A 27,170-nucleotide genomic window follows, 5' to 3' on the forward strand; every position below is an offset into this window, starting at 1 on the left:
TGCCCTCCCAGTACAGCCCAGTATGGCACCAGTACAGCCCAGTGCCCTCCCAGTGCTCCCAGTATGGCACCAGTTCAGCCCAGTGCCCCCCCCAGTGCTCCCAGTATAGCCCAGTATGGCACCAGTACAGCCCAGTGCCCTCCCAGTGCTCCCAGTATGGCACCAGTTCAGCCCAATGCCCCCCAGTGCTCCCAGTATGGCACCAGTTCAGCCCAGTGCCCTCCCAGTATAGCCCAGTATGGCACCAGTTCAGCCCAGTGCCCCCCCCAGTGCCTCCCAGTATGGCACCAGTACAGCCCAGTGCCTCCCAGTGCTCCCAGTATGGCACCAGTTCAGCCCAGTGCCCCCCAGTGCTCCCAGTATGGCACCAGTACAGCCCAGTGCCCTCCCAGTGCTCCCAGTATGGCACCAGTTCAGCCCAGTGCCCTCCAGTATAGCACCAGTATGGCACCAGTTCAGCCCAGTGCCCCCTCAGATCCCTCCCAGTGCCCTCCCAGTATAGCACCAGTTCAGCCCAGTGCCCTCCCAGTGCTCCCAGTATGGCACCAGTTCAGCCCAGTGCCCCCCCAGTATAGCCCAGTATGGCACCAGTTCAGCCCAGTGCCCCCCAGTGCTCCCAGTATGGCACCAGTTCAGCCCAGTGCCCTCCCAGTATAGCCCAGTATGGCACCAGTTCAGCCCAGTGCCCCCAGTGCTCCCAGTATGGCACCAGTACAGCCCAGTGCTCCCAGTGCTCCCAGTATGGCACCAGTTCAGCCCAGTGCCCCCCCAGTGCTCCCAGTATGGCACCAGTTCAGCCCAGTGCCCCCCCAGTGCTCCCAGTATGGCACCAGTTCAGCCCAGTGCCCCCTCAGATCCCTCCCAGTGCTCCCAGTATGGCACCAGCACAGCCCAGTGCCCCCCCCAGTGCTCCCAGTATGGCACCAGTTCAGCCCAGATCCCTCCCAGTGCTCCCAGTATGGCACCAGTTCAGCCCAGTGCCCCCTCAGATCCCTCCAGTGCTCCCAGTATGGCACCAGTTCAGCCCAGTGCCCCCCAGTGCTCCCAGTATGGCACCAGTTCAGCCCAGTGCCCCCCAGTGCTCCCAGTGCTCCCAGTATAGCACCAGTTCAGCCCAGTGCCCTCCCAGTATCCCCCAGTATTCCCCAGTGCACCACGAGGGTCCTGAGGGTGATTTTGGGGGGATTTTGGGGTCCCTGGGGGGAATTTTGGGGGAAATTTGGGAGATTTTGGGGTCCCCCCCATTGCTGACCCCCCCCTTTCCCCCCCCCAGGTTTTGGGGGGCCCTCGGGGGGTCCCTGAGGGGGAATTTTGGGTGAAATTTGGGACATTTTGGGGTCCCTGGGGTGGATTTTGGGGAAATTTGGGGGATTTTGGGGTCCCCCCCATTGCTGACCCCCCCCTTTCCCCCCCCCGCAGGTTTTGGGGGGCCCTCGGGGGGTCCCTGGCGCTGCTCGGGGTCGAATTCCTGGGGTTCTTCTCGGGGTTCTCCATGTTCCACCCGGGACAGAGCCTGGGCTGTATCCTGGGGGGTCCCCAAAAACGGGGGGGACCCCAAAATGGGGAGATTGGGGGGGATTTGGGGTGGATTTGGGGGAATTTTGGGGGATTTGGGGGGATTTGGGGGGGGATTATGGGAATTTGGGGGGATTTGGGGGATTTGGGGGGATTTTGGGGGAATTTGGGGGGATTTGAGGGGGATTGGGGGGAATTTGGGGGGATTTGGGGGGATTTTGGGGAATTTCAGGAGGTATTTGGGGGGAATTTGGGGTGATTGGGGCGGAATTTTGGGGGATTTGGGGGGAATTTGGGGGATTTCAGGGGGTATTTGGGGGGATTGGGGGGAATTTTGGGGGATTTGGGGGATTTGGGGGGATTTGGGGGGAATTTGGGGGATTTCAGGGGGTATTGGGGGGGGATTGGGGGAAATTAGAGGGGATTTGGGGGGGAATTTGGGGTGATTTCGGGGGATTTGGGGGAATTTCAGGAGCAATTTGGGGGGATTGGGGAATTTGGGGGGAATTTGGGGGGATTTTTGAGGGAATTTGGGGGGATTTGGGGGGAATTTGGGGGGATTTGGGTGAAATTTGAGGGGATTTGAGGGGGGATTGGGGGGAATTTGGGATGGATTTGGGGGAATTTTGAGGGATTTTGGGGAATTTCAGGAGGTATTTGGGGGGAATTTGGGGTGATTGGGGCGGAATTTTGGGGGATCTGGGGAATTTTGGGGGATTTGGGGGGAATTTGGGGGGATTTCAGGGGAGATTTGGGGGGATTGGGGAATTTGGGGGGATTTTTGAGGGAATTTGGGGGGATTTGGGGGGAATTTGGGGTGATTTTGGGGGGATTGGGGGGAATTTGGGATGGATTTGGGGGGATTTTGGGGGATTTCAGAAGGTATTTGGGGGGAATTTGGGGTGATTGGGGCGGAATTTTGGGGGAACCTGGGGAATTTTGGGGAATTTGGGGTGATTTCAGGGGATTTGGGGGAATTTCAGGGGAGATTTGGGGGGATTGGGGAATTTGGGGGGAATTTGAGGGGATTTCTGGGGGGATTTGGGGGGATTTTTGAGGGAATTTGGGGGGATTTGGGTGAAATTTGAGGGGATTTGAGGGGGGATTGGGGGGAATTTGGGATGGATTTGGGGGAATTTTGGGGGATTTTGGGGGATTTCAGGAGGTATTTGGGGGGAATTTGGGGTGATTGGGGCAAAATTTTGGGGGATCTGGGGAATTTTGGGGGATTTGGGGGGAATTTGGGGGATTTCAGGGGGTATTTGGGGGGATTGGGGGAAATTAGAGGGGATTTGGGGGGGAATTTGGGGTGATTTGGGGGGATTTGGGGGATTTTAGGGGAGATTTGGGGGAATTGGGGAATTTGGGGGAAATTTGAGGGGATTTCTGAGGGGATTTGGGGGGATTTGGGGGGAATTTGGGGGATTTTGGGGAATTTGGGTGAAATTTGAGGGGATTTGAGGAGGGATTGGGGGAATTTGTGATGGATTTGGGGGAATTTTGGGGGATTTTGGGGAATTTCAGGAGGTATTTGGGGGGAATTTGGGGTGATTGGGGCAGAATTTTGGGGGATTTGGGGAATTTTGGGGGATTTGGGGGGAATTTGGGGGGGATTGGGGAAAATTAGAGGGGATTTGGGGGGAATTTGGGGTGATTTCTGGGGGGATTTGGGGGGATTTTTGCGGGATTTTGGGGATTTTAGGGGAGATTGGGGAATTCGGGGGAATTTTTGGGGGTATTTGGGGGGATTTTGGGGATTTCTGGGGGATTTGGGGGGATTTGAAGCAGAATTTGGGGGGGTTTGGGGGTTTTAGTGGAAATTTGGGGGGAATTTGAGGGGGATTTGAGAGGATTTGGGGGTGATTTCGGGGGGATTTGGGGGAGATTTTGGGGGGTCTGAAGGATTGGGGGGGTCTCAGTAATTTTGGGGGGGGGGGTCTCTGTGATTTTTGGGGTATTTTCCGATGCCCCCAGCCCTGGGGGCTCACGGGGGGGGTCTGTAGGATTTGGGGGGGGGTCTCTCTGATTTTTGGGGTATTTTCCGATGCCCCCCAGCCCTGGGGGCTCAGGGGAGGGTCTGTAGGATTTGGGGGGGGTCTCTGTGATTTTTGGGGTATTTTCCGATGCCCCCCAGCCCTGGGGGCTCACGGGGGGGCCGCTCTGGGGCTGGCCCTGGGCTGGCTCGAGGCCTGGGACGGCCCCGCCCTCTGGGCCACGCTGGCGCTCAGGTGAGTCTGGGGGCGGTGGGGAGGGGTCTCGGGGGGATTTTGGGGACCCCCCTGACCCCCCTTGTCCCCCCCCCCCCAGTGTCCCCCCCGGCCGTGACGGAGCTGCTGCTGCTGGGCCGGGTCCTGCTCTGCCACCGGGGGGCGCTGTGAGCCCCGAAACCCCCCCGGAGACCCCCGAAACCCCCCCAAAATTCACCCTGGGGGTCCCAAACCCCCCGGAGACCCCCGAAACCCCCCCAAAATTCACCCTGGGGGTCCCCAAACCCCCGGAGACCCCCGAAACCCCCCCAAAATTCACCCTGGGGGTCCCCAAACCCCCCCGGAGACCCGCGAAACCCCCCCAAAATTCACCCTGGGGGTCCCCAAACCCCCCCGGAGACCCCCGAAACCCCCCCAAAATTCACCCGGGGGGTCCCCAAACCCCCGGAGACCCCCGAAACCCCCCCCAAAATTCACCCTGGGGGTCCCCAAACCCCCTGGGGGACCCCCGAAACCCCTCCAAAATTCACCCTGGGGGTCCCCAAACCCCCGGAGACCCCCGAAACCCCCCCAAAATTCACCCTGGGGGGTCCCCAAAACCCCGGAGACCCCCGAAACCACCCCAAAATTCACCCTGGGGGTCCCCAAACCCCCTGGGGGACCCCCGAAACCCCCCCAAAATTCACCCTGGGGGTCCCCAAAACCCCGGAGACCCCCGAAACCCCCCCAAAATTCACCCTGGGGGTCCCCAAACCCCCCGGAGACCCCCGAAACCACCCCAAAATTCACCCGGGGGGTCCCCAAACCCCCTGGGGGACCCCCGAAACCCCCCCAAAATTCACCCTGGGGGTCCCAAAACCCCCCCTGGGGGACCCCCGAAACCCCCCCAAAATTCACCCTGGGGGTCTCCAAAACCCCGGAGACCCCCGAAACCCTCCCAAAATTCACCCGGGGGGTCCCCAAACCCCCTGGGGGACCCCCGAAACCCCCCCAAAATTCACCCTGGGGGTCCCCAAACCCCCGGAGACCCCCGAAAACCCCCCAAAATTCACCCTGGGGGTCCCCAAACCCCCGGAGACCCCCGAAACCCCCCCAAAATTCACCCTGGGGGTCCCCAAACCCCCGGAGACCCCCGAAACCCCCCCAAAATTCACCCTGGGGGTCCCCAAAACCCCCGGAGACCCCCGAAACCCCCCCAAGATTCACCCTGGGGGTCCCCAAACCACCGGAGACCCCCGAAACCCCCCCAAAATTCACCCTGGGGGTCCCCAAACCCCCCGGAGACCCCCGAAACCCCCCCAAAATTCACCCTGGGGGTCCCCAAACCCCCGGAGACCCCCGAAACCCCCCCAAAATTCACCCTGGGGGTCCCCAAACCCCCGGAGACCCCCGAAACCCCCCCAAAATTCACCCTGGGGGTCCCCAAACCCCCTGGGGGACCCCCGAAACCACCCCAAAATTCACCCTGGGGGTCCCCAAACCCCCGGAGACCCCCGAAACCCCCCCAAAATTCACCCTGGGGGTCCCCAAACCCCCCCGGGGACCCCCGAAACCCCCCCAAAATTCACCCTGGGGGTCCCCAAACCCCCGGAGACCCCCGAAACCACCCCAAAATTCACCCTCGGGGTCCTCAAACCCCCTGGGGGACCCCCGAAACCCCCCCAAAATTCACCCTGGGGGTCCCCAAAGTCCCGGAGACCCCCGAAACCCCCCCAAAATTCACCCTGGGGGTCTCCAAACCCCCGGAGACCCCCGAAACCGCCCCAAAATTCACCCTGGGGGTCCCCAAAACCCCCCCGGAGACCCCCGAACCCCCCCAAAATTCACCCTGGGGGTCCCCAAAGTCCCGGAGACCCCCGAAACCCCCCCAAAATTCACCCTGGGGGTCTCCAAACCCCCTGGGGGACCCCCGAAACCCCCCCCAAAATTCACCCTGGGGGTCCCCAAACCCCCCGGGGACCCCCGAAACACCCCCCAAAATTCACCCTGGGGGTCTCCAAACCCCCCCAGGAACCCTCAAACCCCCCCGCCCCCCTCGGGGGTCCCCAAATCCTCCTCAAATTGTTCAATAAATTCTATTTTTGGCGCGAAAACTGCCGTAGCCACGCCCCCTCATGCAAATGAACGCCGCGGGGCACGCTGGGAGCGCGATTGGCTGGGATTTTGAGGCGGGGGGATGGAAATGGGGGGGCTGGGCAGGGGGGGGGGGGTTGCCCAGAACCCCCAAAAACCTCGCCCCGCCCCGGAGGGTCCCCAAAATTTCCGACCCCACCCCCCCAAAGCTCATTTTGGGGGTCCCCGAAATCCTTCAGGGGTCCCCCAAAATCCCTGGAGGTCCCAAAAACCCTTCAGGGGTCCCCAAAATCCTCCTGGGGGCCTCCAAAATCCTTTCAGGGGTCCCCAGAATCCTCCCGGGGGTCCCCAAATCCCCTGGCCCCTCCCCCAACCCCCCTTGACCCCCCCATCCTCACCCCAGAAGCGCCGACCCCCACTCAGGGAACCCCCAAACCCCCACAGAGACCCCAAAACCCTCCCGGGGGGGTCCCCAAAACCCCCTGGGACCCCCCCAAACCCCTCCTGGCCTCCCGACCCCCCCGCTGGGGCCGACAACCCCCATTTTTACCGCGAAAACAACCCGAATCCAGCGCTTCATGCAAATGAACCGCGCGGTGCACTCTGGGAGCAAACCGGGCGGGATTTTGGGGTAAAAAGCCACCGAAACGCGGGGATTTCGGGGCGGGGGCGGGCGCGCCGGGTCGGGAAGGAGCGGGGGTGTCACTCCGGTGTCCCGGGCGCGGTGTCGCGGTGTCGCCGTGAGCTCGGTGGCGCTGCCGCGGGTTGGGGCCCCCGCCGCCGCCATGCTCCGCCATCGTCAGTGCGGTACATCCTGACCTGCCCCGCCTTGCGGGCAGCGCGTGATGAGCGCGTGCGTGATGACGCGTAGTGATTACGTCACGCCGGCGGCGCGGGCGGCTGCAACAAAGCCCGCGCCGCCTTCGACTCTGACTGCGCCTGCGCGGGGCCAGGGCGGGACGGACCGCGGGGTTACGTGGGAGGGGCGGGGACTCGCCATTGCCTTATATGGTAACGGGATTACGTAATGGAGTTACGTAATTGTAACCGTCGGCGTTACTGGTTTGTACTGGGCCAAACTGGTCTGGGAGTTTGTAACTGCGGTGATTCCCTGCGGGCGCTCTACCCAGTGCTCCCAGTGTGCCCCCAGTGCCCTCCCAGTATCCCCAGTATGCTCCCAGTGTGCTCCCAGTATCCCTCCAGTCACACCAAGACACCCTCCCAGTGCTCCCAGTGTGCCCCCAGTGCCCTCCCAGTATCCCCCCAGTATCCCCAGTATGCTCCCAGTGCCCTCCCAGTATCCCTCCAGTCACACCAAGACACCCTCCCAGTGCTCCCAGTACCCCCCAGTGCTCCCAGCATGCTCCCAGTGTGCTCCCAGTGCTCCCAGTGTGCCCCAGTGCCCCCCCAGTGCTCCCAGTATCCCTCCAGTCACCCCAAGACACTCTCCCAGTGCTCCCAGTATCCCTCCAGTCACACCAAGACACCCACCCAGTGCTCCCAGTATTCCCCCAGTGCCCTCCCAGTATCCCCAGTGCTCCCAGTATCCCTTCAGTGCCCTCCCAGTATGCCCCCAGTGCTCCCAGTATGCTCCCAGTGCCCTCCCAGTGCTCCCAGTGTGCCCCAGTGCCCCCCCCAGTGCTCCCAGTATCCCTCCAGTCACCCCAAGACACCCTCCCAGTGCTCCCAGTGTGCCCCCAGTGCTCCCAGTGTGCTCCCAGTGTGCCCCCAATGCCCTCCCAGTATGCCCCCAGTGCTCCCAGTATCCCTCCAGTCACACCAAGACACCCCTCCCAGTGCTCCCAGTTACCCCTGCAGCTGCTCCTGTGATCCTCCCAGTGCCCTCCCAGTGCTCCCAGTATGCTCCCAGTGCCACCCCAGTGCTCCCAGTATCCCTCCAGTCACCCCAAGAGCCCCCCCCAGTGCTCCCAGTATCCCCCCCAGTGCTCCCAGTGTGCTCCCAGTATCCCCAGTGCTCCCAGTATCCCTCCAGTCACATCAAGACACCCCTCCCAGTGCTCCCAGTATGCCCCCAGTGCCCTCCCAGTATCCCTCCAGTCACACCAAGACACCTCCCAGTGCTCCCAGTATCCCCCCAGTGCTCCCAGTATGCCTCCAGTGCCCCCCCAGTGCCCCCCCAGTGCTCCCAGTATCCCCCCAGTGACACTGAGACACCTCCCAGTGCTCCCAGTATGCTCCCAGTGCCCTCCCAGTGCTCCTAGTATGCCCCCAGTGCCCTCCCAGTATCCCTCCAGTCACACCAAGACACCTCCCAGTGCTCCCAGTATCCCCCCAGTGCTCCCAGTATGCCCCCAGTGCCCTCCCAGTGCTCCCAGTTACTGCAGGACTTTATTGAAGGTCTCAGGGTGCCCACCGGGAACTCAGGGGGTCCATGGGGGTCTTGGGGTGCCCGCGGGGGTCTCGGGGTGCCCGCGGGGGTCTTGGGGTGCCCATGGGGGTCTCAGGGGGTCGGTCTCAGGGTGCTCATGGGGGTCTCAAGGTGCCCATGGGGGTCTCAGGGAGTCTCAGGGTGCCCGTGGGAGTCTTGGGGTGCCCATGGGGGTCTCAGGGGGTCCACGGGGGTCTCGGGGTGCCCACAGGTGACTCAGGGTGCCCATGGGGGTCTCGGGGTGCCCGCGGGGGTCTCAGGGGGTCTCAGGGTGCCCATGGGGGTCTTAGAGGGTACCTGGGGGTCTTGGGGTGCCCTCAGGGGTCTTGGGGTGCCCGCGGGGGTCTCAGGGGGTCTCAAGGTGCCCGCGGGGGTCTCAGAGGTTCCATGGGGGTCTCACAGTGCCCACAGGTGACTCGGGGTGCCCGCGGGGGTCTCGGGGTGCCCACAGGTGACTCGGGGTGCCCACAGGTGACTCGGGGTGCCCGCGGGGGTCTCGGGGTGCCCATGGGGGTCTCAGAGGGTCCATGGGGGTCTTGGGGTGCCCTCAGGGGTCTCGGGGTGCCCGCGGGGGTCTCAGGGGGTCTCAAGGTGCCCATGGGGGTCTCAGGGGGTCTCAAGGTGCCCATGGGGGTCTCAGAGGTTCCATGGGGGTCTCACAGTGCCCACAGGTGACTCAGGGTGGCCGCGGGGGTCTCGGGGTGCCCACAGGTGACTCGGGGTGCCCGCGGGGGTCTCGGGGTGCCCACAGGTGACTCAGGGTGCCCACAGGTGACTCGGGGTGCCCGTGGGGGTCTCGGGGTGCCCACAGGTGACTCGGGGTGCCCATGGGAGTCTCAGGGTGCCCGCGGGGGTCTCAGGGTGCCCACGGGGGTCTCAGGGTGCCCACAGGTGACTCGGGGTGCCCGCGGGGGTCTCGGGGTGCCCGCGGGGGTCTCGTGGTGCCCACAGGTGACTCGGGGTGCCCACAGGTGACTCGGGGTGTCCACAGGTGACTCGGGGTGCCCGCGGGGGTCTCGGGGTGCCCATGGGGGTCTCGGGGTGCCCACAGATGACTCGGGGTGGCCGCGGGGGTCTCGGGGTGCCCGCGGGGGTCTCGGGGTGCCCACAGGTGACTCGGGGTGCCCACGGGGGTCTCGGGGTGCCCATGGGGGTCTCGGGGTGCCCACAGCTGACTCGGGGTGCCCGCGGGGGTCTCGGGGTGCCCATGGGGGTCTCGGGGTGCCCACAGCGGACTCGGGGTGCCCGCGGGGGTCTCGGGGTGCCCGCAGGGGTCTCAGGGTGCCCACAGGTGACTCGGGGTGCCCGCGGGGGTCTCAGGGTGCCCACGGGGGTCTCGGGGTGCCCGCGGGGGTCTCGGGGTGCCCACAGCGGCCTTGGGGTGCCCATGGGGGTCTCAGGGTGCCCACGGGGGTCTCGGGGTGCCCACAGGTGACTCAGGGTGCCCACAGGTGACTCGGGGTGCCCATGGGGGTCTCGGGGTGCCCATGGGGGTCTCAAGGTGCCCATGGGGGTCTCAGGGGGTCTCAAGGTGCCCATGAGGGTCTCAGAGGTTCTATGGGGGTCTCACAGTGCCCACAGGTGACTCGGGGTGCCCGCGGGGGTCTCGGGGTGCCCGCGGGGGTCTCGGGGTGCCCACAGGTGACTCAGGGTGCCCATGGGGGTCTCGGGGTGCCCGCGGGGGTCTCGGGGTGCCGGCGGGGGTCCCCTCAGGGGGTGCCGCAGTACAGTGTGACGTCACTGAGGCCGCGGGTGCCCGAGGAATGGTGGTGCTGGAGGCGGGTGCGGATCCCGCAGACCCCCGGGGGGGGGGGGGGTCGCACCGGGGGCTCCAGGGCCCCCACCGGCCCCGGGCCAGCCCCCCGCCCGGCGGTGGCTGGTGTCCCACGAGCAGAGCACGGCCATGATGGTGGCCCACGCGCCCTGGGGGGGTTCCACCATCAGCAGGAGAGCTTCGGCTGCCAGAGGCCAAAACGGCGGGGACACAGGGAAGGGTTGGGTGACAATGGCCATGGTTGGGTGACAGTGGCTGTGGTTGGGTGACAATGGCCGTGGTTGGGTGACAATGGCCGTGGTTGGGTGACAATGGCCGTGGTTGGGTGACGGTGGCTGTGGTTGGGTGACAATGGCCTTGGTTGTGTGACAATGGCCATGGTTGGGTGACAATGGCCGTGGTTGGGTGACAATGGCTGTGGTTGGGTGACAATGGCCGTGGTTGGGTGACAATGGCCGTGGTTGGGTGACAATGGCCGTGGTTGGGTGACAATGGCCGTGGTTGGGTGACAATGGCCGTGGTTGGGTGACAATGGCCGTGGTTGGGTGACGGTGGCTGTGGTTGGGTGACAATGGCCGTGGTTGGGTGACGGTGGCCGTGGTTGGGTGACAATGGCCGTGGTTGGGTGATGGTGGCCGTGGTTGGGTGACAATGGCCGTGGTTGGGTGATGGTGGCCATGGTTGGGTGACAATGGCCGTGGTTGGGTGATGGTGGCCGTGGTTGGGTGACAATGGCCGGGGTTGGGTGACAATGGCCGTGGTTGGGTGACAATGGCCGGGGTTGGGTGACAATGGCCGTGGTTGGGTGACAATGGCCGTGGTTGGCTGACAATGGCCGTGGTTGTGTGACAATGGCCGTGGTCGGGTGACAATGGCCGGGGTTGGGTGACAATGGCCGTGGTTGGGTGACAATGGCCGTGGTTGGGTGACGGTGGCCGTGGTTGGGTGACAACGGCCGTGGTTGGGTGACGGTGGCCGTGGTTGGGTGACAATGGCCGTGGTTGGGTGACAATGGCCGTGGTTGGGTGACGGTGGCCGTGCTTGGGTGACAATGGCTGTGGTTGGGTGACAATGGCCGTGGTTGGGTGATGGTGGCCGTGGTTGGGTGACAATGGCAGTGGTTGGGTGATGGTGGCCGTGGTTGGGTGACAATGGCCGTGGTTGGGTGACAATGGCCATGGTTGGGTGATGGTGGCCGTGGTTGAGTGACAATGGCCGGGGTTGGGTGACAATGGCCGTGGTTGGGTGACAATGGCCGTGGTTGGGTGACGGTGGCCGTGGTTGGGTGACAACGGCCGTGGTTGGGTGACGGTGGCCGTGGTTGGGTGACAATGGCCGTGGTTGGGTGACAATGGCCGTGGTTGGGTGACGGTGGCCGTGCTTGGGTGACAATGGCTGTGGTTGGGTGACAATGGCCGTGGTTGGGTGATGGTGGCCGTGGTTGGGTGACAATGGCAGTGGTTGGGTGATGGTGGCCGTGGTTGGGTGACAATGGCCGTGGTTGGGTGACAATGGCCATGGTTGGGTGATGGTGGCCGTGGTTGAGTGACAATGGCCATGGTTGGGTGACAATGGCCATGGTTGGGTGACGGTGGCCGTGGTTGGGTGACAATGGCCGTGGTTGGGTGACAATGGCCATGGTTGGGTGACGGTGGCCGTGGTTGGGTGACAATGGCCGTGGTTGGGTGACAATGGCCATGGTTGGGTGACAATGGCCGTGGTTGGGTGACAATGGCCGTGGTTGGGTGACAATGGCCATGGTTGGGTGACAATGGCCGTGGTTGGGTGACGGTGGCCGGGGTTGGGTGACAATGGCCGTGGTTGGGTGACAATGGCCGTGGTTGGGTGACAATGGCCGTGGCTGGGTGATGGTGGCTGTGGTTGGGTGACAATGGCTGTGGTTGGGTGACGGTGGCTGTGGTTGGGTGACGGTGGCTGTGGTTGGGTGACAATGGCTGTGGTTGGGTGATGGTGGCCATGGTTGGGTGACAATGGCCGTGGTTGGGTGACAATGGCCGTGGTTGGGTGACGGTGGCAGTGGTTGGGTGACAATGGCCGTGGTTGGGTGATGGTGGCCGTGGTTGGGTGACAATGGCCGTGGTTGGGTGACAATGGCTGTGGTTGGGTGACAGTGGCCGTGGTTGGGTGACAATGGCCGTGGTTGGGTGACAGTGGCCGTGGTTGGGTGACAGTGGCCGTGGTTGGGTGATGGTGGCCGTGGTTGGGTGATGGTGGCCGTGGTTGGGTGACATTGGCCATGGTTGGGTGACAGTGGCCGTGGTTGGGTGACAATGGCCGTGGTTGGGTGACGGTGGCCGTGGTTGGGTGACAATGGCCGTGGTTGGGTGACAATGGCTGTGGTTGGGTGACAGTGGCCGTGGTTGGGTTACAATGGCCGTGGTTGGGTGACGGTGGCCGTGGTTGGGTGACAATGGCTGTGGTTGGGTGACAATGGCCGTGGTTGGGTGACGGTGGCCATGGTTGGGTGACAATAGCCGTGGTTGGGTGACAATAGCCGTGGTTGGGTGACAGCGGCCGTGGTTGGGTGATGGTGGCCGTGGTTGGGTGACAGTGGCTGTGGTTGGGTGACAATGGCCATGGTTGGGTGACAATGGCCGTGGTTGGGTGACAATAGCCGTGGTTGGGTGACAATGGCCATGGTTGGGTGACAATGGCCATGGCTGGGTGACAATGGCCGTGGTTGGGTGACGGTGGCCGTGGTTGGGTGACGGTGGCCGTGGTTGGGTGACAATGGCCGTGGTTGAGTGACAATGGCCGTGGTTGGGTGACGGTGGCCGTGGTTGGGTGACAATGGCCGTGGTTGGGTGACAATGGCCGTGGTTGGGTGACGGTGGCTGTGGTTGGGTGACAATGGCCGTGGTTGGGTGACGGTGGCTGTGGTTGGGTGACAATGGCCGTGGTTAGGTGACAATGGCCGTGGTTGGGTGACAATGGCCGTGGTTGGGTGACAGTGGCTGTGGTTGGGTGACAATGGCCGTGGTTGTGTGACAATGACCGTGGTTGGGTGACAATGACCGTGGTTGGGTGACAATGGCCGTGGTTGGGTGACGGTGGCCGTGGTTGGGTGACAATGGCCGTGGTTGGGTGACAATGGCCGTGGTTGGGTGACGGTGGCTGTGGTTGGGTGACAATGGCCGTGGTTGGGTGACAATGACCGTGGTTGGGTGACAATGGCCATGGTTGGGTGACGGTGGCCGGGGTTGGGTGACAATGGCCATGGTTGGGTGACGGTGGCCGGGGTTGGGTGACGGTGGCCGTGGTTGGGTGATGGTGGCCGTGGTTTGGTGACAATGGCTGTGGTTGGGTGACAATGGCCGTGGTTGGGTGACAATGGCCGTGGTTGGGTGACGGTGGCTGTGATTGGGTGACAATGGCCGTGGTTGGGTGACGGTGGCCATGGTTGGGTGATGGTGGCCGTGGTTGGGTGACAATGGCCGTGGTTGGGTGATGGTGGCCGTGGTTGGGTGACAATGGCCGTGGTTGGGTGACAATGGCCGTGGTTGGGGGACAATGGCCGTGGTTGGGTGACAATGGCTGTGGTTGGGTGATGGTGGCCATGGTTGGGTGACAATGGCCATGGTTGGGTGACAATGGCCGTGGTTGGGTGACAATGGCCGTGGTTGGATGACGGTGGCCATGGTTGGGTGACAATGGCCGTGGTTGGGTGACAATGGCCGTGGTTGGGTGATGGTGGCCATGGTTGGGTGACGGTGGCCGTGGTTGTGTGACCATGGCCGTGGTTGGGTGACAATGTCCCCAATGTCCCCCCTCACAGGTGTCCCCCACCCCTCCTGTCATCCCTCACGGGTGTCCCTCTGTCACCCCCCCCTGTCCCCAGCCCCCTCTGTCTCCCCTCACTGGTGTCCCCCCTGTCCCCTCATCCCCCCATCCTTGTGTCCCCCCAAAACTCCCCCCATGTCCCCTCTGTGTCCCCAACCCCCCACCACCCCCTGTCCTTGTCCCCATGTCCCTGTCCCCCTGCCCCCTCCATGTTCCCCCCATGTCCCCCAAGCCCCCCAGATGCCCTCCAGGTCCCTGTCCCTGTGTCCCCCATGTCCCCCCCTCCGTGTCCCCTCCATGTCCCCCCAAACCCCCCCTGTCCCTGTGTCCCCCTGTCCCTGTGGGCCCCTGTCCCCATGTCCCGTGTCCCCTCTGTCCCCCCATGTCCATGTGTCCCCCCCCAGCCCCCCATGTCCCCTCCATGTCTCTGTGTCCCTGTCCCCCCAACCCCCCCGTGTCCCTGTCCCCTGTCCCTGTCCTCATGTCCCCCAACTCCCTCCATGTCCCTCTCATGTCCCTGTCTCCATGTCCCCCTGTCCCTTTGTCCCCCCAATGTCCCCGTGTCCCCCAACCCCCCCATGTCCCCGAGTCCCCCCCATGTCCCCCAAACCCCGCCACGTCTCTGTCCCCATGTCCTTGTCCCCGTGTCCCCTGATGCCCCCCTCCCCCTGACCCCCCAAGTCCCTGTCCCTGTGTCCCCTGACCCCCTGTCCCCGTGTCCCTGTCCCCCTGACCCCCGTGACCCTGTCCCCGTGTCCCCTGACCCCCCTGTCCCCCCGTGTCCCTGTCCCCCTGACCCCCCTGTCCCCTGTCCCCCTGACCCCCCTGACCCCCCGTGTCCCTGTCCCCCTGACCCCCCTGATCTCCCTGTCCCCTGTCCCCCTGACCCTCCGTGTCCCTGTCCCCGTGTCCCCTGACCCCCCAAGTCCCTGTCACCATGTCCCCCCAACCCCTCCGTGTCCCTGTCCCCTGACCCCACCGTGACCCTGTCCCTGTGTCCCCTGACCCCCCTGTCCCTGTCCCCCTGTCCCCCCATGTCCCTGTCCCCGTGTCCCCTGACCCCCCCGTGACCCTGTCCCCGTGTCCCCTGACCCCCCAAGTCCCTGTCCCCGTGTCCCCTGAGCCCCTGTCCCCGTGACCCTGTCCCCGTGTCCCCCGACCCCCCCGTGTCCCTGTCCCCTGACCCCCCCGTGTCCCTGTCCCCTGACCCCCCCTGTCCCCGTGTCCCCTCTGTCCCCACCTTCAGCGGGACCCCGACGGCGAAGGACCCCGGGGGGCAGAACTCGGCGTCCCCCCGGTGTCCCCAGTGTCCCCGTTTGTCACCGCCACGGCCCCGGGCTCAGGAGGGACTGCGGGGTGAGGAGGTGGCACATCTGGCGCTGCGAGGCCACCAAGGTCCCCAGGGGGGCCACCAGGGCCACCAGGGCCACCAGGGCCACCCAGGGGCGCGGGGACAGAGCCATGGCCGGGCCCCCCCGGTGTCACCGCGGGGTTTATGGCCCGGGCTGGGGACAGTGACCGCGGGGGTGGCACTGGGGGGGCCACCTATGGGGGGGTGACACGTGTGTCCCCAGCACCGCGGTGTCACCCGTGGGGGAGGACTTTGGGGACTTTTGGTTTCATTTCGGGGTTTTTTGGGTTTCTTTTCCCGGAATTGATCCCCGAATGTCCCCAAGCCACCAGGAGGTGCCACCGCCCGGCGATGCCACCAAGAAGTGTCACCAAAAGGGAAAGAAAACGAAACCCAAAACCTCTCAAAAAATCATTTTAATTGTTGCTCTCGGTCACTGATTTAAAGTTCTCCCAGTTTGCCCAGTCTGCCCAGTTAGGGGCAGGTGCCACACCCTGTACCGGTGGTTGAGGCAGGGGTGGCCGTGCAGCCCCCAGCGTGTCCCCAGTGTCCCCTCACTGTCCCCAGTGTCCCATTCCCAGTGTCCCCAGTCACCCATTCCCATCACTCCCAGTTTGCCCAGTTTGCCCAGTTAGGGGCAGGTGCCACACCCGGTACCGGTGGTTGAGGCGGGGGTGGCCGTGCAGCCCCAGCGTGTCCCCAGTGTCCCCTCACTGTCCCCAGTGTCCCATTCCCAGTGTCCCCAGTGTCCCCAATCACCCATTCCCATCGCTCCCAGTTTGCCCAGTTTGGGGCAGGTGCCACACGCGGTACCGGTGGTTGAGTTGGGAGTGGCCGTGCAGCCCCCAGCGTGTCCCCAGTGTCCCCTCACTGTCCCCAGTCACTGTCCCCAATCACCCATTCCCATCACTCCCATCGCTCCCAGTCTGCCCAGTCTGCCCAGTTTGGGGCAGGTGCCACACGCGGTACCTGTGGTTGAGGCGGGGGTGGCCGTGCAGCCCCAGCGTGTCCCCAGTGTCCCCTCACTGTCCCCAGCGTGTCCCCTCACTGTCCCCAGTGTCCCATTCCCAGTGTCCCCAATCACCCATTCCCATCACTCCCACCATTCCCATCGCTCCCAGTATGCCCAGTTTGCCCAGTTTGGGGCAGGTGCCACACCCTGTACCGGTGGTTGAGGCGGGGGTGGCCGTGCAGCCCCAGCGTGTCCCCAGTGTCCCCTCACTGTCCCCAGTGTCCCATTCCCAGTGTCCCCAGTGTCCCCAATCACCCATTCCCATCACTCCCAGTTTGCCCAGTTAGGGGCAGGTGCCACACCCGGTAGCGGTGGTTGAGGCGAGGGTGGCCGTGCAGCCCCCAGCGTGTCCCCTCACTGTCCCCAGTGTCCCCTCACTGTCCCCAGCGTGTCCCCAGTGTCCCCTGTCACTGTCCCCAGTCACCCATTCCCATCGCTCCCAGTCTGCCCAGTTTGCCCAGTTAGGGGCAGGTGCCACACCCTGTACCGGTGGTTGAGGCGGGGGTGGCCGTGCAGCCCCCAGCGTGTCCCCAAGGCCCCCTGGGGACAGGGGTGGCCGTAGAAGACGCGGCGCACGCGCGCGTGCAGCAGGGCCATGGCGCAGAGCGCGCACGGCTCGCGCGTCACGAACACGTCACAGCCCGCCAGCAGGTACCCGCCCGTGACGTCATCGGCGCCGCCTCCCGGGGGCGTGGCGCCGTCGGGGGGCGTGGCGCCGTCGGGGCCCTCGGCCGCCCCCGGGATGACGTAACCGGTCAGGTCCATGGGGACGTCACCCCGGGCCAGCAGATCTAGGGGGACGGTGACGTCATCGGTGTCACCTGGGGTGGCACCTGGGCACTCGGTCACTGCCGGGGTCACGTGACCCCTCGGGTCCATGGCGATGCCAGGCGTGGTGACGTCATCAGAGGCAGCATCGGGGTCCGTGGTGACGTCAGAGGTGGGGTTGGTGACGTCACCGGTGTCACCACAGGTGGCATCGGGGCACTCGGCCGCTCCTGGGGTCACGCGACGCACGAGGTCCACGGTGACGTCATTGCTGTCACCAGGGGTGGCACCGGGGCCCTCGGCCATCCCCGGGATGTCACCGCTGAGCTCGGTGGCCGCGGTGACCTCGAGCTTGTCCCTGGGGACATCCCTGGGCTCGGTGTCACCCGTGGTGACGTCACCGCGAGCGTCGGTGACGTCACCAGCCCCCAGCTTGGCCACCTTGGCCCCGACGCCGCCGTCCCCGGGGTGTCCCCTGCGCCGCGCCCTCCCCGGGACGGTGACACTGCCAGTGACAGTGCTGGTGACAATGCCGGTGACAGTGCTGGTGACAATGCCATCGTGCCCTCGGTGGCCACGCCACGCCCTCCCCGTGACGTCACTGTCCACAGTGATGATATCACTGCGCTGTGGGTGGCACCGTGCCACCCCCGTGCTGTCCCCATCCCTGATGTCACCACGCCCTTGGTGACACCGTGCCCTCCCCATGTCCTTGTCCCCAGTGTCCCCAGTGTCCCCTGGGTGACATCGTGCCCTCCCCATGTCCCTGTCCCCTGTCCCTGGGTGACAATGTGCTGTCCCCACACTGTCCCCAATGTCCCCTTGGTGGCCACACCGCACTGTCCCCATGTCCTTGTCCTCACTGTCCCCTGTCCCTGGGTGACACCCTGCTGTCCCCACGCTGTCCCCCATGTGCCCGCACCCTGCTGTCCCCATGTCCCTGTCCCTGTCCCTGGTGTCCCCTGGGTGACACCGCACTGTCCCCATGTCCTTGTCCTCACTGTCCCCTGTCCCTGGGTGACACCCTGCTGTCCCCACGCTGTCCCTGCTGTCCCCCATGTGCCCACACCGCGCTGTCCCCATGTCCCTGTCCCTGTCCCCAATGTCCCCTCTGTGCCCACACCCTGCTGTCCCCATGTCCCTGTCCCTGTCCCTGATGTCCCCTGGGTGACACCCTGCTGTCCCCCTGTCCTTGTCCCCTGGGTGACACCCTGCTGTCCCCATGTCCCTGCCCCTGTCCCCAATGTCCCCCGTGTGCCCACACCCTGCTGTCCCCCTGTCCCTGTCCCTGATGTCCCCTGGGTGACACCCTGCTGTCCCCCTGTCCCTGTCCCCTGGGTGACACCCTGCTGTCCCCCTGTCCCTGTCCCCTGGGTGACACCCTGCTGTCCCCCTGTCCCCGCTGTCCCCGGTGTGCCCACACCCTGCTGTCCCCCTGTCCCTGATGTCCCCTGGGTGACACCCTTCTGTCCCCATGTCCCTGTCCCTGTCCCTGCTGTCCCCCGTGTGCCCACACCCTGCTGTCCCCCTGTCCCTGATGTCCCCTGGGTGACACTGTGCTGTCCCCCTGTCCCCCGTGTGCCCGCGCCGTGCCCGTGCCACGCGGGCGATGCAGTCCATGGCGGCGTGCCGCAGCGGGTGCCACCCCTCCCCGGTGTCCCCGGTGTCCCCGGTGTCCCCGGTGTCCCCGCGGCGGTCCCAGCCCACGGCCAGCACCCGCCCGCTCCGGGGGTCCAGCGCCGCCGCCCCCGCCCCCCCGCCCCGCCCCCGCCGCCCGCGCCACCGCCAGCGCCAGCCGCGCCACGGCCACCTCCCGCGGGGACAGCGCCGGGGACAGCGCCCGCCGGGGACCGCGGCCACTCCACGGCCACAGCCCCGACAGACGGGCGGCCACCGCCTCGGGGCCGGACAGAGGGACACGGCCGGGGACACGGACACGGAACGGGGCGCCCAGGGCCGGGTCAGACACAGGGACAGGGCTGGACAGAGGGACAGGGGACACGGCCTCGGACAGAGGGACACGGCCGGGCACACGGACACGGAACGGGGCGCCCAGGGCCGGGTCCGACACAGGGACAGGGCTGGACACAGGGACAGGGGACACGGCCTCGGACACAGGGACAGGGGACACGGCCTCGGGGCCGGACAGAGGGACACGGCCGGGCACACGGACAGGGGACACGGCCTCGGACAGAGGGACACGGCCGGGCACACGGACACGGAACGGGGCGCCCAGGGCCGGGTCCGACACAGGGACAGGGGACACGGCCTCGGACAGAGGGACAGGGCTGGACAGAAGGACAGGGTCAGACAGAGGGACAGGGGACACGGCATCGGACAGAGGGACAGGGGACACGGCCTCAGGGCCGGACAGAGGGACAGGGCCGGACAGAGGGACAGGGACGGACAGAGGGACAGGGGACACGGCCTCGGACAGAGGGACAGGGGACACGGCCCCGGACACATGGACAGGGGACACGGCCTCGGACACAGGGACAGGGGACACGGCCTCGGACAGAGGGACAGGGGACATGGCCTCAGGGCTGGACACAGGGACAGGGACGGACAGAGGGACAGGGTCGGACAGAGGGACAGGGCTGGACAGAGGGACAGGGGACACGGCCTCAGGGCCGGACAGAGGGACAGGGCCGGACAGAGGGACAGGGACGGACAGAGGGACAGGGGACACGGCCTCGGACAGAGGGACAGGGGACACGGCCTCGGACAGAGGGACAGGGACGGACAGAGGGACAGGGGACACGGCCTCGGACAGAGGGACAGGGGACACGGCCCCGGACACCTGGACAGGGGACACGGCCCCGGACACAGGGACAGGGGACACGGCCTCGGACACAGGGACAGGGGACACGGCCTCGGACAGAGGGACAGGGGACATGGCCTCAGGGCTGGACACAGGGGACAGGGACGGACAGAGGACAGGGGACATGGCCTCGGACGCAGGGACCGGGCCGGACAGAGGGACACCCAGAGCCCCTGGGGACACGGCCTCAGTGCCCAGCAGGAACTGGGAGCACTGGGGACACTGGGGACACTGGTACTGCTGGCACTGGGGACAGCAGAACCATCACTGGGACTCAAGGCACTGGTGGCACTGGGGACACCCATCGAACTGGTCATACTGGTGGCACTGGTGGCACTGGGGACACCCATTGAACTGGTCATACTGGTGGCACTGGTGGCACTGGGGACACCCATTGAACTGGTCATACTGGTGGCACTGGTGCCGCTGGTGGCGCTGCTCTTACTGGTCAGACTGGTCCAACTGGGGTCCTCAGAGTCCCACGTCACGCTGGTGGCACTGGGGGCACTGGTGTCACTGGTGGCACCTGGTGTTACTGGTGCCATTGCTGTCCTTGGTGGCACTGGTCTTACTGGTGTCACTGGTGTCACTGGTGTCACTGGTGGCACTGGTGTCCTTGGTGGCACTGGTTCTTACTGGTGTTACTGGTGTTACTGGTGTCCTCGGAGGCACTGGTGTCACTGGTCTGACTGGTGCCACTGGTGCTCCTGGTGTCACTGGTGTTACTGGTGTCACTGGTGTCTTGGTGGCACTGGTTTTACTGGTCTTACTGGTGTTACTGGTGTCACTGGTCCAGGTTTCAGCGCCGGGGGTGGCGGGTGACGTAATCGGTGATGTCATCGGTGACGTCATCGACGACGATGTAATCGATGGGGGCTGTGTGAGACCAGTGCTCCCAGTAAGGGCTCCCAGTAACACCAGTAAGGGCTCCCAGTGCTCCCAGTAAGGGCTCCCAGTAACACCAGTAAGGGCTCCCAGTGCTCCCAGTAACCCCCAGTCCCTCCCCACTCCCCCCCTGGTCCCCTCCCAATATATCCCAGTCCATCCCAGTATAAACCAGTAACCCCCAATCCTCTCCCACTTCCCTCCCAGTTCCTCCCAGTTTGTCCCAGTACCGTGGGTGGGGTCCAGCCCCAGCCGTAGCTCCGCCCCCTGGGCTCCACCCATTGCTCCCAGTCCCTCCCAGTATATCCCAGTCCCCTCCCAGTCCCCCTCCCAGTATAACCCACTCCATCCCAGTCCCCCCAGTCCGTCCCAGTACCGTGGGCGGGGTCCAGCCCCAGCAGTAGCTCCGCCCCCCCGGGCCCCGCCCGGATCCGTTTCAGGTGGGGCAGGTGGGGGAGGGGCGGCAGGGCCCGCAGCAGCCGCGGGGTCTCCGGGGCAGCAGCAGGGGGCGCCGCCCATCCCCCCAGCACCCGGCAGGCCCCGCCCCCGCCCCTCCCCCCACCAGGGCACCGCCCTCGGCGGGGGGGGGAGGGGCGGGGAGGGACGGGGACCCCTCCCCCACATCCATGGGGGGTCCTGGGAGAGAGAGGGGCGGGGTTTAGTGGGAGGGGGCGGGGCTTGGTGGGGAGGGGCTTTGTGGAAGGGGAGGGGCTTAAATGGGTGGGGAGGGGGAGTGGCTTAGGAAGGGGAGGGGTTTAAGGTGTGGGGAGGGGCTAAGGGTGGGGGGAGGGGCCTAATGAGCATGGGAGGGGCTAAGAGGGGGAGGGGCTAAGGGTGGTGGGGGGAGGGGCCTAATGAGCATGGGAGGGGCTAAGGGGGGAGGGGCTACAGGAGCAGGGAGGGGTTAAAGGGGTGGGGCTTAGGAAGTGGGGGAGGGGCTAAAGGGGGTGGGGGAGGGGTGGAGGGGGCTAAAGGGGGTGGGGGAGGGGTTTAAAGAGGTGGAGGAGGGGCTAAATTGGTGGGGGAGGAGCTTAATGGGGAGGGGAGTGTGGGGGAGGGGATTGGGGGAGGGTCTAAAAAGGGGCGGAGTTAAAGGGGGTGGGGGCTAATTTGCTTGGGGGAGGGGCTAAAGGGGGTGGGGAGTAAAGGGGGAGGGTTGAAGGGGAACACCCCCAATATGGGACCCCCCCCCCAGAGCTACACCCCAACCCCCAGTCGCTCCCAGTCCATCCCAGTTCCCACCAGTCCCTCCCAGTACCCCCAGTTTGTGCCTCCCAGTCCATCCCAGTAGCTCCCAGTTCCCCCCCCCCAGTCCATCCCAGTCCATCCCAGTCCATCCCAGTGCTCCCAGTCCCCTCCCAGTCCCCCCCAGTCCATCCCAGTATCCCCCAGTCCCTCCCAGTCTCTCCAGTCCCTTCCAGTCCCCCCCAATCCCCTCCCAGTCCCTCCCAGTCTCTCCCAGTCCCCCCCTCAGTCCATCCCAGTCCCTCCCAGTCCATCCCAGTCCCCTCCCAGTCCCTCCCAGTATCCCCCCGGTCCCTCACAGTTCCCATCCCAGTCCCTCCCAGTACCGTCCCAGTCCCTCCCAGTTCCCCCCCAGTCCCTCCAGTATCCCCAGTACCGTCCCAGTGCTCCCAGTCCCCCCCCAGTCCCCCCCAGTCCCCTCCCAGTATCCCCAGTACCGTCCCAGTGCCTCCAGTTCCCCTCCCAGTCCCTCCCAGTATCCCCAGTACCGTCCCAGTGCTCCAGTCCCCCCCCCAGTCCCCCCCAGTCCCTCCCAGTATCCCCAGTACCGTCCCAGTGCTCCCAGTCCCCCCCCAGTCCCCCCCAGTCCCCTCCCAGTATCCCCAGTACCGTCCCAGTGCTCCCAGTTCCCCGCACGTGTCGCTTCCGCGCCGCCGCTGCCGCTCTGGCCCCGCCCCTTCCCGCCTCGCAGCCAATCAGCGCCGGGGGGCGGGGCCAGAGCCGGAACCACCGAGAGGGGGCGGGGCCGGGGCTGCAGCGCCCCCTGGCGGGCGGGAGGAGCCGCGGCGGCGCTCCCGACCAGTACGGACCAGTTCGGACCAGTATGGACCAGTATGGGCCAGTTCGGACCAGTATGGACCAGTATGGGCCAGTTCGGACCAGTATGGACCAGTATGGGCCAGTTCCGACCAGTACGGACCAGTATGGGCCAGTTCCGACCAGTACGGACCAGTTCGGACCAGTATGGACCAGTTCGGACCAGTATGGACAAGTTCGGACCAGTATAGACAGTTCGGACCAGTATGGACCAGTTCGGACCAGTATGGACCAGTATGGGCCAGTTCGGACCAGTATGAACCAGTTCGGACCAGTATAGACCAGTTAGGACCAGTATGGGCCAGGTTCGGACCAGTACGGACCTGTTCTGACCAGTATGGACCAGTCTAGACCAGTATGGACCAGTTCGACCAGTCTGGACCAGTCTGGACCAGTATGGACCAGTCTTGACCAGTATGGACCAGTTCCGACCAGTTCCGACCGGTATGGACCAGTATAGGCCAGTTCCGACCAGTTTGGACCAGTTCAGACCAGTTCTGACCAGTACTGGCCAGTTCAGACCAGTTCAGACCAGTTTGGACCAGTAAAGGCTGGTTCAGAATCACATGACCAGTCTGGACCAGTACAGACCAGTATGGGCCAGTTCGGACCAGTATGGGCCAGTATGAGCCAGTCTGAAGCACTGTGGGCTGGGACGAGCCCAGTATGGACCAGTTTACACCAGTACGAGCCCAGTATGGGCCAGTTCAGACCAGTTCGGACCAGTTCAGACCAGTTCAGACCAGTTTCGGACCAGTTCAGACCAGTTCCGACCAGTCTGCACTAATGTGGGCAAATGTGGGGCACCAGTATGGACTGGGAGCGCTGGGAACCCAAACTGGGAGCACTGGGGGTTACTGGGAGCCCAAACTGGTGCCACTGGTTTTTATTGGATCCTTACTGGGAGCACTGGTGTTACTGGGAGCACTGGGAGCCCAAACTGGGAGCACTGGGAGGTCACTGGTGTTACTGGGAGCACTGGGAGCCCAAACTGGGAGCACTGGTTTTACTGGTTCCTTACTGGGAGGGCACTGGGAGCACTGGGGGGTTACTGGGAGCACTGGGAATACTGGGAGGGGACTGGGAGCCCAAACTGGGAGCACTGGGAGCCCAAACTGGTGTTACTGGTTTTTATTGGTTCTTTACTGGGAGCACTGGGAGCCCAAACTGGGAGCACTGGATTTCCTACTGGTTTTCACTGGTTTTTACTGGTTTGTTACTGGGAGGGCACTGGGGGTTACCTGGGAGGGGTCACTGGTGTTACTGGGAGCACTGGGAGCCCAAACTGGGAGCACTGGGAGCCCAAACTGGGAGCACTGGTTTTGTTACTGGGAGCACTGGGAGGGGTTACTGGGAGCCCAAACTGGGAGCACTGGTTTTTATTGGATCCTTACTGGGAGCACTGGGAGCACTGGGAGCACTGGGAGCCCAGGACTGGTGTCACTGGTTTTTTACTGGTTCCTTACTGCGAGCACTGGGAGCCCAAACTGGTGTCGCTGGTTTTTACTAGTTCCTTACTGGGAGCACTGGGAGGTTACTGGGAGCACTGGGAGCCCAAACTGGTGTCACTGGTTTGTTACTGGGAGCACTGGGGGTTACTGGGGGGGGTCACTGGTGTTACTGGGAGCACTGGGAGCCCAAACTGTGAGCACTGGGAGCCCAAACTGGGAGCACTGGGAGCCCAAACTGGTGTCACTGGGAGCCCAAACTGGTGTCACTGGTTTGTTACTGGGAGCACTGGGGGTTACCGGGGGGGGGTCACTGGGAGCACTGGGAGCCCAGACTGGTTTGTACTGGTTTGTACTGGTTTGTACTGGTTTGTACTGGTTTTTACTGGTTCCTTACTGGGAGGAGCCCCCGGACAACCCCCAGAGGGGAGAGGGGGGGCTGGGGGGTGAATTTGGGAAAAAAATTGGGGAAATTTGGGAAAATTTGGGGAAAATTTGGGGGAATTTTGGGGAAATTTTGGGATAATTTGGGGAAAATTGGGGAAATTTGGGAAAATTTGGGAAATTTTGGGGAAATTTGGGATATTTTGGGATAATTTTGGGAAAATTTGGGATAATTTTGGGATAAATTTGGGATAATTTGGGGAAATTTGGGATAAACTTGGGATAATTTTGGGAAAATTTGGGATAATTTGGGATAAATTGGGAAAATTTGGGGAAATTTGGGGAAATTTTGGGAAAATTTGGGATAATTTGGGATAAATTGGGAAAATTTGGGGAAAATTGGGGAAATTTTGGGATAATTTGGGGGAAATTTGGGGATAATTTGGATAATTTGGGATAAATTTGGGAAATTTGGGAAATTTTGGGATAAATTTGGGAAGATTTTGGGATAATTTGGGAAAATTTGGGGAAATTTGGGAAAACTTGGGGATAATTTTGGGATAAATTTAGGAAAGTTTGGGATAAATTTTGGCGAAATTTGGGATAAATTGGGGAAATTTGGGGAAAATTTGGGATAAATTTGGGAAAATTTTGGGATAATTTGGGATAATTTGGGAAAATTTGGGGATATTTTGGGATAATTTGGGATATTTTGGGATAATTTGGGATAATTTCAGGAGATTTTGGGTCCATTTTGGGATATTTTGGGGATATTTTGGGATAATTTGGGGATAATTTTGGGATAATTTCGGGATATTTTGGGTCCCTTTCAGGGTCGATTTTGGGGAATAATTTGGGGATAATTTTGGGATATTTTGGGGATATTTTCTGGATAATTTTGGGATAATTTCAGGAGATTTTGGGTCCATTTTGGGATATTTTGGGGCCATTTTGAGGATAATTTTGGGATAATTTTGGGATAATTTCGGGATAATTTCGGATATTTTGGGTCCCTTTCGGGGTCGATTTTGGGGAATAATTTCGGGATAATTTTGGGGACATTTCGAGGATAATTTTGGGATAATTTCGGGATATTTTTGGGTCCCTTTTGGGGAGGATTTTGGATCCATTTGGGGCCATTTTGGGCTCATTTTTGGGGATAATTTTGGGATATTTTGGGCCCATTTTGGGGATAATTTTGGGATATTTTGGGGATAATTTGGGGATAATTTCGGGATATTTTGGGGATATTTTGGGTCCATTTTGGGGATAATTTTGGGCTAATTTTGGAATATTTTGGGGATAATTTTGGGATAATTTCAGGAGATTTTGGGTCCATTTTGGGATATTTTGGGGATATTTTGAGGATGATTTTGGGATAATTTTGGGATATTTTGGGGATAATATCGGGATAATTTTGGGATATTTTGGGATATTTTGGGTCCCTTTTGTGGATAATTTGGGGATAATTTCGGGATATTTTGGGGATATTTTGGGTCCATTTTGGGGATAATTTTGGGCTCATTCGGGATATTTTGGTCCATTTTGGGGCATTTCAGGGTCCGTTTGGGGACATTTCTGGGGATAGTTTTGGGAAAATTTGGGGATATTTTGGGGACATTTTGGGGACATTTGGGGATATTTTGGGGTCCTTTCCAGGGATAAATTTGGGATGTTTTTTGGGATAGTTTGGGGATATTTTGGGGCTCATTTTGGGATATTTTGGGACATTTTGGGTCCATTTTGGGCTCAGTTCAGGGATATTTTGGGGACTGTTTCGGGATAATTTGGGGAATATTTTGGGTCGATTTCGGGTTCATTTTGGGGATAATTTCAGGATATTTTGGGTTCATTTTGGGGTTAATTTCAGGATATTTTGGGGACATTTTGGGGGATAATTTGGGATATTTTTGGAGCTAATTTTGGGGCATTTTGGGGTCTATTTTGGGTTGATTTCGGGGGTGTTTGGGGGATAATTTTGGGCTCATTCCGGGATATTTTGGGTCCATTTGGGGCCGTTTCGGGGTCGATTTTGGGTCCATTTCGGGGATAATTTGGGGATAATTTCAGGACATTTTGGGGATATTTTGGGTTCATTTGGGGCTGTTTTGGGGCTCAGTTTGGGGATATTTTGGGCTCATTTTGGGCCATTTCAGGGTCCATTTTGGGGATAATTTGAGGATATTTTGGGGATATTTTGGGTTCATTTTGGGCTGTTTTGGGGGATATTTCGGGGTGTCTCGGGCTCCTTTTGGGGACATTTCAGGAATCATTTGGGGATAATTTCGGGATATTTTGGTTCCATTTCCAGCAGTTTCGGGGTCCATTTTGGGGGCATAATTTTGGGACATTTCGGGGATAATTCGGGGATAATTTCGGGGTATTTTGGGTCCATTTGGGGCCATTTCAGGGTCCATTCTGGGGGATAATTTTGGGACATTTTGGGGATAATTTCGGGATATTTTGGGTCCCTTTGGGGCCGTTTCGGGGTCGATTTTGGGTCCATTTCGGGGATAATTTTGGGATAATTTTGGGGTATTTTGGGTCCATTTCGAGCAATTTCAGGGTTGATTTTGGGGATAATTTGAGGGTATTTCGGGTCCATTTCGGGGATAATTTGGGGATAATTTCGGGGTATTTTGGGTCCATTTGGGGCCGTTTCGGGGTCGATTTTGGGTCCA

At 62.2% G+C, this 27,170-nt stretch overlaps 1 protein-coding gene, 1 long non-coding RNA gene and 1 other non-coding gene across 4 annotated transcripts; 1 reads left to right on the top strand and 2 right to left on the bottom strand.

The window, feature by feature from the left end:
- The first annotated feature begins 6,591 nt into the window (after positions 1–6,591).
- On the top strand, positions 6,592–6,729 carry LOC132322843 (U8 small nucleolar RNA). Its single transcript, XR_009485183.1, has one exon. It is a non-coding gene; the product is annotated as a U8 small nucleolar RNA (small nucleolar RNA).
- An 8,782-nt stretch (positions 6,730–15,511) lies between these two features.
- On the bottom strand, positions 15,512–17,824 carry ADAT3 (adenosine deaminase tRNA specific 3). 2 transcript variants are annotated; one of them, XM_059837551.1, is made up of 2 exons: positions 16,594–17,824; positions 15,512–15,907 (listed from the first exon to the last, which is right to left on the bottom strand). In XM_059837551.1, the coding sequence occupies exons 1-2, from the start codon at positions 17,800–17,802 to the stop codon at positions 15,866–15,868; spliced, it is 1,251 nt and encodes a 416-aa protein (XP_059693534.1). In that variant the 5' UTR covers positions 17,803–17,824; the 3' UTR covers positions 15,512–15,865. The 2 variants fall into 2 exon arrangements, with proteins under 2 accessions (XP_059693534.1, XP_059693533.1); XM_059837550.1 differs by lacking the exon at positions 15,512–15,907 and adding an exon at positions 16,316–16,415.
- A 7,135-nt stretch (positions 17,825–24,959) lies between these two features.
- Positions 24,960–27,164, bottom strand: LOC132322840 (uncharacterized). Its single transcript, XR_009485182.1, has 2 exons — positions 26,839–27,164; positions 24,960–25,315 (listed from the first exon to the last, which is right to left on the bottom strand). It is a non-coding gene; the product is annotated as an uncharacterized LOC132322840 (long non-coding RNA).
- Between the last annotated feature and the right edge of the window lie 6 nt (positions 27,165–27,170).

Source organism: Haemorhous mexicanus, unplaced genomic scaffold (genome assembly GCF_027477595.1).
Source record: "Haemorhous mexicanus isolate bHaeMex1 unplaced genomic scaffold, bHaeMex1.pri scaffold_152_ctg1, whole genome shotgun sequence".
NCBI lineage: Eukaryota > Metazoa > Chordata > Aves > Passeriformes > Fringillidae > Haemorhous > Haemorhous mexicanus.

Coding starts and splice junctions, on each gene's coding strand:
- ADAT3 (XM_059837551.1), bottom strand. CDS start 17,802: ATGGGGGACAGCGTGGGGACAGCAGGGTGTCACCCAGGGACAGGGGAC. Junction 15,908..16,593: donor ACCGGTACAGGGTGTGGCAC/CTGCCCCTAACT, acceptor CGCGTGTGGCAC/CTGCCCCAAACTGGGCAAAC.